At 40.5% G+C, this 14,355-nt stretch overlaps 1 protein-coding gene across 1 annotated transcript in view; it reads right to left on the bottom strand.

Annotated features, from left to right (window-relative positions):
* Positions 1-14,210, bottom strand: part of LOC101859897 (integrator complex subunit 11) — a 27,523-nt gene extending 13,313 nt beyond the window's left edge. Inside the window, exons 1-8 of the mRNA XM_035973090.1 lie at positions 13,972-14,210; positions 10,863-10,874; positions 9,567-9,652; positions 8,683-8,756; positions 7,529-7,640; positions 6,339-6,455; positions 4,475-4,573; positions 896-1,069 (exon numbers count right to left, since the gene is read on the bottom strand). Of these exons, the coding sequence (XP_035828983.1) occupies positions 896-1,069; positions 4,475-4,573; positions 6,339-6,455; positions 7,529-7,640; positions 8,683-8,756; positions 9,567-9,652; positions 10,863-10,874; positions 13,972-13,999 (702 nt within the window). The 5' untranslated portion in view covers positions 14,000-14,210. The remainder of the gene's footprint in view (positions 1-895; positions 1,070-4,474; positions 4,574-6,338; positions 6,456-7,528; positions 7,641-8,682; positions 8,757-9,566; positions 9,653-10,862; positions 10,875-13,971) is intronic.
* Between the last annotated feature and the right edge of the window lie 145 nt (positions 14,211-14,355).

Here is a 14,355-nt window from a genome sequence, read left to right on the forward strand (position 1 = left end):
AGAGAAAAAGAGAGAGAGAAAGGGGGGAGGGAGAGAGAAAGAGGGTGGGAGGGTGAGAGAGAGAGAGAGAGAGAGAGAGAGAGAGAGAGAGACAAAGAGAGAGAGAGAGAGAAAGAGAGAGAAAGAATGAGTGAGAGAGTGAGAAAGAGAGGGCGAGGGAGAGAGTACAACATTGAGAGAAAAATAAAGTAAAAGAGACAGAAATGTAGACAGACAGACAAACAGAATAGAAAGAGGCAAGGAGGCAGGCAGGCAGAATGAAACACAGATAGACAGGCAGAACAAAAAGATGGGCAGACAGAGAGTACAGAAAGGGAGACAGACAGACAAATGCAAACAGACAGATAAATCTAACAAAAGCACACACAGACAAATACAAATCAAATGTAAACACATACTGATGGACAGACTAATCAAATAAAAAAACAAACACAAGCAGACAAATCAGAAAAAAACTCACACATATGGGGAGACAAATCAGAAAAAAATCCAGACAGACAGACAAATCAGAAAAAACAACAACAGAGAGACAGAAAATCAGAAAAAAAAGAGACAAACACAGAGACGGACAGATAAATAAGAAAAAACAACAACCTACAGACAGACAGACAAATCAAACAAACCCAGACAGACAGACAGACAGACAGACAAATCAAACAAATCCACACAGACAGACAGACAGACAGACAGACAGACAGACAGACATATCAAACAAATCCACACAGAAGACAGACAAATCAAACAAACCCACACAGACAGACAGACAGACAGACAGACAAATCAAACAAATCCACACAGACAGACAAATCAACCAAACCCACACAGACAGACAGACAAATCAAACAACATCCCACACAGACAGACAGACAGACAAATCAAACAACAACCCACACACCTTGCCTCCCTTCTCCACACAGTCGTGCACTTTCCGCAGGAAGTCCCTCTCCCGACACCTTTTAGAGTCGCGTATGGTGGTGGCGTACGTGGACTCTGTGATCAGTAGGTCCGGCCGACACTTGTCCACCCACGCTGCCCCCAGGTGACGGTCTGGGGTCATGTTGTAGTCGCCCTGTACCAACAAATTTATGCTAATATCAGAGGTCATAGTGTAGTCTCTTTGTACCAACACATTTATGCTAATATCAGAGGTCATAGTGTAGTCTCTCTGTACCAACACATTTATGCTAATATCAGAGGTCATAGTGTAGTCTCTCTGTACCAACACATTTATGCTAATATCAGAGGTCATAGTGTAGTCTCTCTGTACCAAAAAATTTATGCTAATATCAGAGGTCATGATGTAGTCTCTCTGTACCAACAAATTTATGCTAATATCAAAGGTCATAGTGTAGTCTCTCTGTACCAACACATTTATGCTAAAATCAGAGGTCGTAGTGTGCTTATATCCGAGGTCATAGTGAGGTCGCCTATACCAACAAATTTATGCTAATATCGAAATCTTAGGACATTTGTAGTCGCCCTGAACCAACATATTTAGGCAAATACCAGAGGTCATAGTGCAGTCTTCACGTACCAATAGATTTATTATGACAGTCAAGGGTCACTTATAATGTATCTCCCTCTACCAATAAGTATACTGTACCAGTACCAATAACTATACGGTACTGTAGAAATAAGTATACTGTACCAGTACCAATAACTATACGGTACTGTAGAAATAAGTATACTGTACCAGTACCAATAACTATACGGTACTGTAGAAATAAGTATACTGTAGTAATAAGTATACTTTAGCAATAAGTATACTGTACTACTACTAATAATAGATAGCATTTGCATAGTGCGTATCCCCGCTCAACAGCAAGCTCTATGCGCATCACAATCAGTACTATTACCCCAGCAGACCTGAGAGCATTCTGAAACAACATCAACTTCCTGGGAAGCATACAGAGCAATCAGCCATTCATAGGCGCTAAAACACTAACATACTGACAAGATCTTTCGCTGTCTATGGCCGGGTACCCATTTTCACCTGGGTGAAGTGAGGAAAATTCGTGTAAAGTGCCTTTCCCAAGGACACAACGCCGGGTCCGTGGTTCGAACCCCTGAATCCGCAACCTCACGATTAGGAGTCCGGTAGCCTAACCACTAGGCGACCACCGCCATAAATAAGTATAGTGCACCAATAGGTATAGTGCACCAATAGGTATAGTGCACCAATAAGTATACTGCACCAATAAGTATACTGCACCAATAAGTATACTGCACCAATAAGTATACTGTACAAATAAGTATACTGCACCAATAAGTATACTGTACCAATAAGTATACTGCACCAATAAGTATACTGCACCAATAAGTATACTGCACCAATAAGTATACTGCACCAATAAGTATGCTTCACCAATAAGTATACCTGTCCTTGTCGTTTTATGCAAAAAAGATTATGAAATTATGCAAACTGAGCCTAAGAATGTGAAATTACGTGATTCTGTTAATTTCAACAAAGAATGATAAAGGAAAATAATCAGGAATTATGCAAAAAATGATCAAATTTTGCTAAATTATGCAGGGTGCATGAAACTACGGGGATAGGTATACTGTACCAATAAGTATAGGCCTATCGTGCAGTTGAATCAGTTCCAGCGCAACCTGTCCGAGATGGCCTCCTATTCAAATGACCACTTCTCACGTTGCAGTTTTTTTTTCTATCGTGTTATGACACAGTCCAATATATGTATATAAATAGCCATGCAAAGGAGCTTATACTGCGGAAGCAGGATGAAGACACTGGGGGCTCACGAGCAAATGTGCAGGGGGTCTACACAGCTCACAAGGTCAGAGGTCAAAGTGGGTGGTTGCAGGTGCTCGGGTATGGTTTTTGCTCACTCTTTTCTACAAAAAAAATCTATCAACCTTATCTCGTCTCCTCTTTACTTTCTATAAATTTACATGTTACTCATCAGTCTTCTTCGGTATAGTTTGCTCATTCTCTCTTCACAAAAATCTATTCTCCTCTTTTTATTTGTATGTTACTCTTTAATGTTTAATAACACCTCTAATCTTCCGCACTTTATATATATATATATATATGACGTATTGTGTTGCAAGCGCCGTAAAACTTACTACAACTTGACCCACTGCATCTGTGCTACGAGTATACGGCAATAGTCGTAGCAAAATACCAGCCCATAAAAAGGAGTCTGAACCACTTTTCCAGATTTCTATTGAAAATAACAGGTTGCTTGTAGCTTGTAAAAACTACCACTAGCTTATTTAGGTCGAGTTTTGCGCCAAGCATGAGTTAGTTTTGTTGTTTCGTCAACGCAGATCATGGCAAGAAAGCCAGCACTGAAATCTTCACAGACGAGAAGAAAGAGAAACAACTACAAAACACAACTGTGCCATGGGCTATTTTTGTGTTTGTTAAAAAACATGAACCAGGTATTTGGTTTTGTTTCGGGCATAAGCGGCAAAGAAAATGAAAGTAGACATAAATCTAGAAAAACGCGTTCGGATTAATTTTAGTACCATGAAAACTTCGAAGAAAAGCTAGATCTAGACCATAGATTTTACTTTAAGTTGCTATGGGTAAATCGAGTGCCGATGAGTCGCAGTTGGACGAAGAATTAGATTGTTTTCTCTGCTCTTTCCTTCCTCTTTCTCCCTAATAATATCAAAAGAACGTCTAAAGTAAAATCTAAGCGAAATTTCATATTGATACCTTATATAGTTTGGGCACAATGCGTCTCTAAGGTTAGTGTATCGAGTTCAGACCGATTTTTTCCCCTGGCTCCCGAGGAAAAGCCAGGTGAACACAAGTGTACTGCCTGCCGCCATGCAGGGTGAATAGGGTGAACACAGTCCATCCACGCAGCGCGCACAGCACGCAGCACTTATCCCCAGCGACCAGGATACAGATGTAGTACACACTATATCACACCGTCGCCGATCGGCATCCCGTGGGGAAAAGATACAGCTTCTTACTGTCGCCGATCCGCGTCCCATGGGGAAAAGATACAGCTTCTTACTGTCGCCGATCCGCGTCCCATGGGGAAAAGCTACAGCTTCTTACTGTCGCCGATCGGCATCCCATGGGGAAAAGCTAAAGCTTCTTACCGTCGCCGATCGGCATCCCATGGGGAAAAGCTAAAGCTTCTTACCGTTGCCGATCCGCGTCCCATGGGGAAAGGCTACAGCTTCTTACTGTCGCCGATTGGCGTCCCGTGGGGAAAAGGTACAGCTTCTTACTGTCGCCGATTGGCGTCCCGTGGGGAAAAGGTACAGCTTCTTACTGTCGCCGATTGGCGTCCCGTGGGGAAAAGGTACAGCTTCTTACTGTCGCCGATTGGCGTCCCATGGGGAAAGGCTACAGCTTCTTACTGTCGCCGATTGGCGTCCCGTGGGGAAAAGGTACAGCTTCTTACTGTCGCCGATTGGCGTCCGGTGGGGACAGTGTTAAACAAAGAGGTCAAAGGGGGCGTAAAAAAAGGGCGTGCCGGCGGCTACTCACCGTGTACACCACAGAGTTCTGTCCCACGCGGATCTGGAACATGGCCGCCCCCAGCACGTGTCCCGCGTAGTAGGCTTTGATCTCCAGCTCCTCATCCACCTGGAGAATACGATAAGATAAGATAAGATAAGACAAGAAAAGATAAGACAAAATAAGACAAGACAAAATAAGATAAAATAAGGTAAGATCAGATAAGATAAGACAAGGTAAGATCAGATCAAATAAGACCAGACAAGACTGGATAAGACAAGATAAGATCAGATAAGATAAAATAAGACAATATAAGATAAGACAAGACAACATAAGATCAGACAACACAAGATAAAATCAGATAAGGCAAGATAATATAAGATCAGATAAGGTAAGACAAGATAAGATCAGATAAAAGACAAGATAAGATAAGATAAGATACGTCTTTATTGTCCAGATCCTGGCACATTGGTTTGGTGTTTCACCACGTGTACACACACACACACACACACACACACACACACACACACAGACATGCACACACACACACACAGACATGCACACACATACACACAGACATGCACACACAACACACGCAAGCTTACAATTACAAGCAAGCTTGTTCGAGTTTTGAGTAGGTGGACAGAGAATTTGAAGTTTGAGTTGAAGAACACAGAATTTGAGTTGAGGACAAAGGGTTTAAGTTTATTTCAGTTTGAGGATAGGGAATTTGAGCTTTGAGTTGGAGGACTGGGAATTTGAGTTAAAGGATAGAGAATTTGAGTTTGATTTGAGGACAGAGAATTTGGGAATGAGAACAGAGAATCTGAGTTTGATTTGATGACAGAGAATTTGAGATTCAGGACAAAGAATTTGAGTTTGATGAGAATGTAAGTTTGAGTACAGGTTTCGGTTTGAGAAAAAAAAAAAAAATTCAGTTTGACCACAGAATATAAAATTAGAGTTCGAGTAAAGAGAAACCGGCATTTTTTCCACCCTCCAACCGTTGTGCAAATTTTACTGCATTTTTTTTCTCTCACAACCCATTAGGTCCATAAATTTTAAATACACTTTTCTGGGTGGATTTGATAAAAAAATATTGATCAGCGTACAAACAATGTAGTTTCCAAGGACACTCACGCTTTGGAATTCCCCAAACTTTGGTCGCCATTTTCGCAGGAATTTTTACCTCTGACACCAGGCAACCCCCCTACCTCCTTCAATCACACATTTTATATTTCTCAACTTCTATTCAAGATGGATGGGTAGTTTTTAATCAAAAGCAAGACAAATTTGAACAAGCTCGTAGATGATACCGTACCAATAAATCCAGATGCCCCAAAAACGGACGAGCGCCTGATTCTACCTTCTCGTGACACGTTAACCCTTCCAGCCCCAAGCGCGTATATTTTCAGCAGCGCTTGTACCTCTCATCCTCCCAAGAGCGTATATTCTCAGTTTCGGGGGGTACCGAATTTGAACATTTTTCGAAATTAGGGAACCTAATTAAACTCTAATTTTCACAATATTTGTTCATTTACCTTTAAACATTGTTATACGTTATTATCTAAACCTCATTACAAAGATACTACATCACATTTAGCATGCATGCCTCTTTTCTGAAGTACTGCTGTATTGTCTGGGACTGGGGTCAGAGAGTGCACAAAAATGGCTGGGGCTGGAAGGGTTAAGATCCTCCTACCTGTATGACCTGATGCTACCTTCTCGTGACACGTTAAGATCCTCCTACCTGTATGACCTGATGCTACCTTCTCGTGACACGTTAAGATCCTCCTACCTGTATGACCTGATGCTACCTTCTCGTGACACGTTAAGATCCTCCTACCTGTATGACCTGATGCTACCTTCTCGTGACACGTTAAGATCCTCCTACCTGTATGACCTGATGCAGGTTGACCGTCACGACTTTCTTCATGCAGGCTTTGATCATCTCCGATGTGAAAAAGTTGGTGTCACCTTTTCTCTCCACGTTGATTTTTCTGTAATCCTCCTGAAATATGAATGGGCAAAAATAAAAACAAAACAAGTTTACTAACAAAAATTCTCATTTTATTCACCCTCAGAAAATATGATGAGTCAAAAAAACTGACACATCATAAAAACTGACACATTTTTCTTACATGGCATCAAACTTTTCACACACAGAAAGCCATCATGTTGTGTTGAGAGAACCATTCACTCTATGGGGAGAAATAAGCGAAGAAACGAGGTGAGATCACGCGCTCGTCAAAATAATACAATCGAAGAAATAGGCACTTTTCCGCCAGTTTGGAAATTTTCATCAAATTTTTTTTTTTGGACTCACCACCTTCTATGTCCGTATAACAAAACATTTCCTTGTGGATTTTACTGAAAATGGTTGATTAATGGCACAAAATATGTAAATTTTCAGTTTTCAAGGACTATCAAGCTATTAAAGTTGCCAGACTTCAGCGCCATTTTCTGACTAATTTCATCTCCGAAAAGGGGTGACCCACCTTCTTCAATAGGAAAGAAATTATATCTTGTTATTCTAACTGAAATAATGTTCTTCACAACCGTAATTCACCAACTGGCGACACACATATCATTATATGTAAAAAGACAACTCTACACATACTTTTGAGCAATAAGGGAAGATAACAAGAAAGTAATATATATATCTTTTTTTTTTTTTTTAAAGTGTTTGACGTAATTTGGCACCCCAGAGGGTGAAGGGTCATTACACATCAACCTCTGAGTCACAGATGACACTTGCAGGTATTCCAGGTACGGTTAGAGTCGGATAAGATTTAAAAAAAAAAAAATGTTAGTAAGAGTATTACGGCACTTGCAACACAATATGGTCATATAAGAGCCGAAGATTAGAGGTGGTACAAGAGAGTAACAAACACAAAAAAGAAGGAGAAGAGATCAGGACAATAGATGTTTGATAAGAAAGAAGGAGCAAACCACACCAGAGAACCCACCAACCATTCATTCGGATCAGAATCGAACGCTGATGAATATGATACAAATTCAACAAAATGATGAAAAAGAGGCGTGGCGCCCCTTACATCAATTAATTAAAAAAATCCAACAGACCAGAAGGATGGGGCAGATGGCCTTGGTTGGATGCGTCATGTAGATGGGCCCATCGTAGCCCACCATCTCCGTCATGTAGGGCAGGGCTCCGCAATGATCCAGGTGGAAGTGGCTACCACACAAACACACAGATTATTTCTTGTGAATAAATTCATAGTAATCCTGTTTCTGCATCCAGGATAATTGTCATGAGTCATGTAAAAAATAATTATAATGACAAAATCATTGTAAAAAAAAAGATTTTTTTAAATTAAAAAAAATAATTATTTTTTAAAGTAAAAAAATATAGGTCTATATAGCTTACTTTGACCACATTCCTTGCAAAAATAACAATAACACAAAAGTCATTGTACAGTATACATGAAATGTATTTATATTTATCTCATTTCAACCTTTGCCATTCTCATACAAATAACAACAGTTTCCACAAATTAACCCTTTGATTTCTGTAGGATACTCATGCGGTCAGTTTAATTTAGCTTCAGTTACAAAGTTTTACTGTACTTCCAACACAATAAGGTCATATAAGTGCTGAAGACTAGAGGTGTTACAAGAGAGTAACATACACAAAAGCAATAGAGAGATCAGTACAATTAATAGATGTTTGAAAAGAAAGGAGGACAACAGATCAGGATGAGAAACCTTTGACAGGAAAGAAAGAGCAAATCACACGAGAGCACCCGCCAACCACCCACTCATATGGTTCATTAGCTCAGACTTGAAACAATGTCAGGGACATGGTGTGTTTTAGGATGGAGACTGAGCGTGGTCGTAGGGCAAGACCTGAAAACCCTTGCTCGAGAACAGCTAGCTGAACATTTCCTGTACAAAGCACATGCACACACACGCGCACTCACACACACAATACACACGGGCGCACTCATACAAACAGTGAGCCATACGGTTCCTGCACCTTGCACACACACACACACATACACACACACGCGCACACACACACACAGTCAGCCATACAGCTGATGCACCTTGCACACACACACACACACACATACACACACACACACACACAGTCAGCCATACAGCTGATGCACCTTGCAGCACACATACAGGCTGATATCCTTTTACAAACTCAAAAAACAGTGTGACAACTGATACTCTTTCACAAACTCAAAAAACCCGCTACTGAGAACCGATACCTTATTATGAGGCAGTTGATTCTGTCTGTGAGCCGGCCTTCTCGTGCTACGTACGTGAAGTCAGGAAATCTCCTCTGCAAATTCAAGGTCACAAACAAAATAAGAATTACTTTTATGCTGCAATTAAACACATTATTCTCACAATATTTATTCTTCCCTAAGCATTAAAAAAAACCCTGGGCAAAGCAGACCGAGTTTTGAGTACAGAGAAGCAAATCGACACATGAAAATGAACTCCCTCAGATGGACAGAAGCCCTATCCTGACCCGTCGTTTTATGCAAGAAAAATTCTGAAATTACGCAAACCGAGCCCAAACATGTGAAATTATGACATTTTGTAACTTTTAACAAAGATTGAAAAGGGAAAATAGTCAGAATTATGCAAAAAATGATCAAATTTTGCTAAACTATGCGGGGTGCATAAAACCAGGGGGACGGCCTATCACAATTATCACCTAGTCTTAGTCTCAGTCTCCCAGGCAGTAAACTGACAACACTTACACAGATGTGCACAATCACACATCAGCCCAATACAGAACAGTGTGATACCATGCACCCAAGAACATAATTATCTTCTGAATTTACGCCAGTCCACGTCTGGCTCGGGAAGACAACCTTATATTTTGAAAAAAGCTTAAAAAAAAAATCTATTACTGACTGCGCGTATGAGAAAGCGAGAGAGAGAGGGAGAGAGAGAGAGAGAGAGAGAGAGAGAGAGAGAGAGAGACTGAAAAACAGAGAGACAAAAAGAGAGAGACAGAGAGGGACAAGATATAGAGAGAGACCGAAAAAGATGGAGAAAGAGAGAAACAGGGAGAGACAACATATGGAGAGAGACTGAGAAAGAGAGAACAGAGAGAGAGATGAGACAGACGAAGACTTACATCATCATTGTAGCCCATATGCATCCCACAGTCCAACATGACATTTTTTCCTCCAATACTGAGAAGGATGCAGCTCCTGCCCACATCTGCAAAATGTTCATTTTTTAGTAGAGGGTTTTAAGGCGCTCGCAACTGCATAAGGTTATATGAGCACCCGAAGATTAGAGGTGTTACAAGAGAGTAACAAACATGAAAAAGAAGAAGGGGAAATAAGGACGATAGATGTTTGATAGGAAAGAATCGAAGCAAACCACACCAGAGCATCCGCCAACCACCCACCATTTGAGTTTTGAGTAGCGAGAAGCACATAGACACAAGTATGATTATTTAATACTGGGTAAAAGTAAAACAGACAGACAGAAACGACAGTTTAGGGAAGTAAAGAGTTAGGACCTACCAGTGGTGCCCTCCAACCACCTGCAATGTGTTGTTCAAATATTATAATTCAAATGTGCATCCAAGTAGAGGTCTACAATCCAATCTAATAAAAAATGTAAGCAGAAATTACCAGCAAAATGTGGAAGTCAGTGGAAGTCTTCAAATGAGAACAACAATTCACATTAAATCATAATTTGTAAGAAGAGTACATAACTTCTTACATCAGAGACTTAATAGTTAGGACAGTAGCATCTAGTGATTATTGCAAAAGTTCATTCGTAAATGTCTGACAATGTCCGTGCATCTATGTAGAAAATTACTCAAGTGAAATTGCGGGTGTTTGTGTGCAAGTGTAATTAGAGTAAGGGGAGGGGGTCTGAATGAACTCATAACAGCCACAAAATACAAAATAAAAGAAATTGAAGGAACAATTTAAAGGAGTAAGAGATGACTTGTTGTTGCTCTGAGCTACAGCCAGTGAGACCAATTCTGGTAGAGAAAAGGGTGTCACATTTTGAGCATATCATCATCATCATCCGGCGCCTTGCTGACTGGCGTGGGCGATCATATGATAATATCTAAAAACTTCATTTCCAACTTGTGGATGTGCTCAGCTTGAGGGCTTCTCTCTTGGATTCAGCATTTCTAATTGGTGAAGCCTCATACGACTTGCTGCTCTCCAACTGGGTCTCTCCTATGTCAAGTGGTTAATGTTGAAGCCCTTCAGGCACATTTCAAGGTGTCTTAGTTGCACGTTTTAAATGTGCTTAGTTACTGAGTGTGTGTTTATGTGAGTGTGTGTGGGTGTGCATGCATGTAAAGGGTGGGGGTGGGGTGGGGCTGAACCCTCATAGCAGCCACAAAACACAAAATTGTTTCTCTCTTGATAACCATCCAAACTACCATTCTAAAGCCTACCTTGACCAGCACCTGGAAAAGAAGAAGAAAAAAAGATCAATCATTTAATTTTATTATAGAGGCTATAATTTATAAAAATTCTATCATTGAAGAGAAAGTCTAAAACGTTTGTTTAATCTTTACAAAATGACACAATGTTGAATGTGACCTTTCTGGGATCCATAATAGACTTCAAGAGAAAGCAGAGCATGGTTTCATTAACCCTATCCGTGCGTCGTGTTTTGCTATCGTATCCACACGATGTGGGGAACTCTGTGCCACCACTATCAAAGAGGAAATTTACTTGTTAATGAGATTCGTACACTTTGCATAGCAATCTGTCCAAATGATTTTTTGAGAAATACTGAAAGTTTCAAAGAGGTTTTCGTACTAGAAGATTTCTAAAATGTGAAGAATACAACCCGGGGGTACAAAATGACCTCGTGGGCGTACGGATAGGGTTAAATTGGGGTAGAGAATGAACAATGCAGCACATCCATAATAATGATTTAATATGATGTACTCTCCCCTCTCTAAAATTTGATTAATTTTTCATACTATATTTTGTTCTATTTAAATATTGTGACTTTCCAGTTTGAAAGGTCACTATAACATTACGGAATAGGCCCAAAGTTCTATGTCTGAGACACAATGGAAGTTCTAAGTCCCAATTAATAGAGATATTGTACTGACAGGGAATTCGTTTTATAGAGGTTTTACGGCGCTCGCAACTGCATAAGGTCATATGAGCGCCAGAAGTTTAGAGATGTTACAAGAGAGTAACAAACATAAAAAAGAAGAAGGGGAGAGAAGGACGATAGATGTTCGATAGGAAAGAAGAAGCAAACCACACCAGAGCAACCGCCAACCACCCACTAGGATTGCTGGAGGGTGCCACTAGTGTTATTAAACTTAAACCTATAGGCCTACTGCTAGATAGGCCAGCTCTATTCGGACTCGAGTCCGATTAGATTTTTTACCTGAGACCAAATATAATGGGTTTTATCTATTCGTACTCGGTCCGAAAAAAATGTTTTAATTATTCGGGCACGGCTTCTAAGTGAGTTATGTGAGTGTAAGGAGTTTACATTTAAAATATATAACTGTCGTCAAGGGATTTTACCAAAAACCAGAATTAGAACTAGAATTATCTACTAGGTCTCTGTGTAATTGTGTCAAAAGTCAAAAGACTGCACTCCCATTGCCCAATGGCAGTTACTAAGTACACGGTAACTGACAACTCAGGGTCTTTCCGCCACAACTACAGCATCATCATTAATTCCACCACCATTTGATGATTTGTCTTGCCACACATGTTTAATTTAATTTTTTTGTGTGTTATAAGTCAAGTTTTTCTGTAATTATTTTCTTAAAATCACGTCGCACAGCCGTGGCCTCTTCCCAACACCTCTTCCCCCAGCAAGCCGAGAGTGTGTGATCGCTACGCGCAGTCTCATTGGTTGACATAATAAACTTTGCCCCCCAAGCAAGGTCAACTCAATTTGGTTGTTCTGTTCATACTAATAATGCAGGGAGGGCCAGTTAACTTATACAGATCTAGATTCTAGTGTAACTGGATGTTAAAGTTCACATTTCGTAATAGAAAAATTTTCATAAATACCGGAAATATTTAGGAATATGGGTCGGAAGTCGGAACGGACATCATGCTGGACTCAATTCAGAGTCCGAATATAATTTTTGTCTCACCTCGGGTGAGAATAAAAATACGATCGACCTCTCACTCTCACCCACGGTGAGACTTCCCAGCGCTGGCTATCCTCATCCGGTGTGAAACAAGACCTGTTTTTTCCTCAACTGTCCATCGGTGTGGATTATCAAATTGACAAAAAACAAAGAAAAAATAGGCCTAATGTTATAGCACAAAAGTTTAAACTAATTTGGTCGTCTACAAAGATGCTACGGCTTTTCACTTTTCGAATTGAGCCCAACTATGCGGGTCGTCATTTCATTTTGCCCGAAAGTTATCGCGCTAGGCTACTCCTCTTAGCCTATCTCTCCCCCCCCCCCCCCCCCCCGTCTCGTTTTCTCTCACTGCCCACAGACAAAATTGCACGCTTTCAACACAAGAGCGCTGGAATGTTTGTTCACGGTGAATGCTAGGCCGACACTAGGCCTATCACGGTGAGCGCTCACCGGGTGAGAATAGAGGTGTGGCTAGTCCGAATAGATCTAGAAATCTAATCTAAATCTAAGTGTATACAGACCCGGTAACCGGGAACAAAGTCTCGAAGTATACAGACGCGGTAGGGAAACTCTTTTGTGATTTCGGAAAGTTTCAGCCTCCAGACCCGGTAGAAATCTAGTATGTGTGTGTGTGTGTGTGTGTGAGAGAGAGAGATCGAGAGAGAGAGAGAGAGAGAGAGGTGCTAGCAAAATGTATGAAATGCCCCAGTTGGCAGGAGGGAACGAGAGAAAGATAGAGTGAAAAAAAGGTGGGGACAAAGAAAGACAGAGACAAGCAAAGAAAAAGAAAAGGCGAGCGATACACAGAGGAGAGAGAGAGAGAGGCAGAGAAATAGATAGGGTGGCTGCTCGATTGAAATTATGACATTGTTCTTCTCTTCAAATTGCGATTCCTCCAACTCCAAAACGGAGGAAAAACAATCGTTCATCAAAAAGACATCCGCAATCTAGATCTCGATATAGATCTAGGCTAGCCGGAGCCGCGAAACTAGATCAAAGATTTATGTCTGTCTGCCTAGATCTAGATCTAGACCTAGGCCATAGATATCTAGAAGTAGAAGAACCTAGGTCAACCCTGAGCCAAGAGGGCGCTATAACTCTCCGAAATCACAAAAGAGTTCCCCAACCGGGTCTGTACAATTTGTGACTTTGTTCCCGGTTACCGGGTCTGTATACGCTCCCAAACTAAATTCAATAGCAAACTTGGCCTCTTTGAACATTAGCAGGCCACCACTAGACATGAGTCTAGATTTCTAGATCTAGATCTAGATCTAGATCTAGATCTACTCAGGTAGTCACAAAAATAATATAAATTAGATCTAGATCTAGATCTAAATCTAGATCTAGTTCGTGACAGTTTTTAGTGCCAAAAAAAGTATTCCCGACAGGTAGTCTCTGCTATAATCTTCAATTTTACCGCACTTACCCAGTGGCGTAACTTTTATGTCAGTCATTGCAACAACAACGTATAGCGTGACTGACAAAAACGTATTTAATTTTGGCGGCACTTCATTGACATCTGGATCTTGATTTTAATTAGAAAATGTTATAGATTCGACACTGCTTTTTTACCATACAAAATTACGAACTCTAAGAAGACACAAAAACTACTAAAAGAGAGAGACCGACTCCTCCAGCAGTCTCCAGCTAAACTTTGGTGGTGTGACTTCAGGTAGTTCACCAGTCAGATTCAATCTAGCTACTTCCGTTTTCTGGTGACTTCGTTCATTCTAAAAAAAAAGTATAAATTAATAATAATAATTTAAAAAGATATTATTATTGTTCACGTTATTGATTTTCGTGGCAAAAT

The sequence above is a fragment of the Aplysia californica genome, unplaced genomic scaffold (genome assembly GCF_000002075.1).
Source record: "Aplysia californica isolate F4 #8 unplaced genomic scaffold, AplCal3.0 scaffold00990, whole genome shotgun sequence".
NCBI lineage: Eukaryota > Metazoa > Mollusca > Gastropoda > Aplysiida > Aplysiidae > Aplysia > Aplysia californica.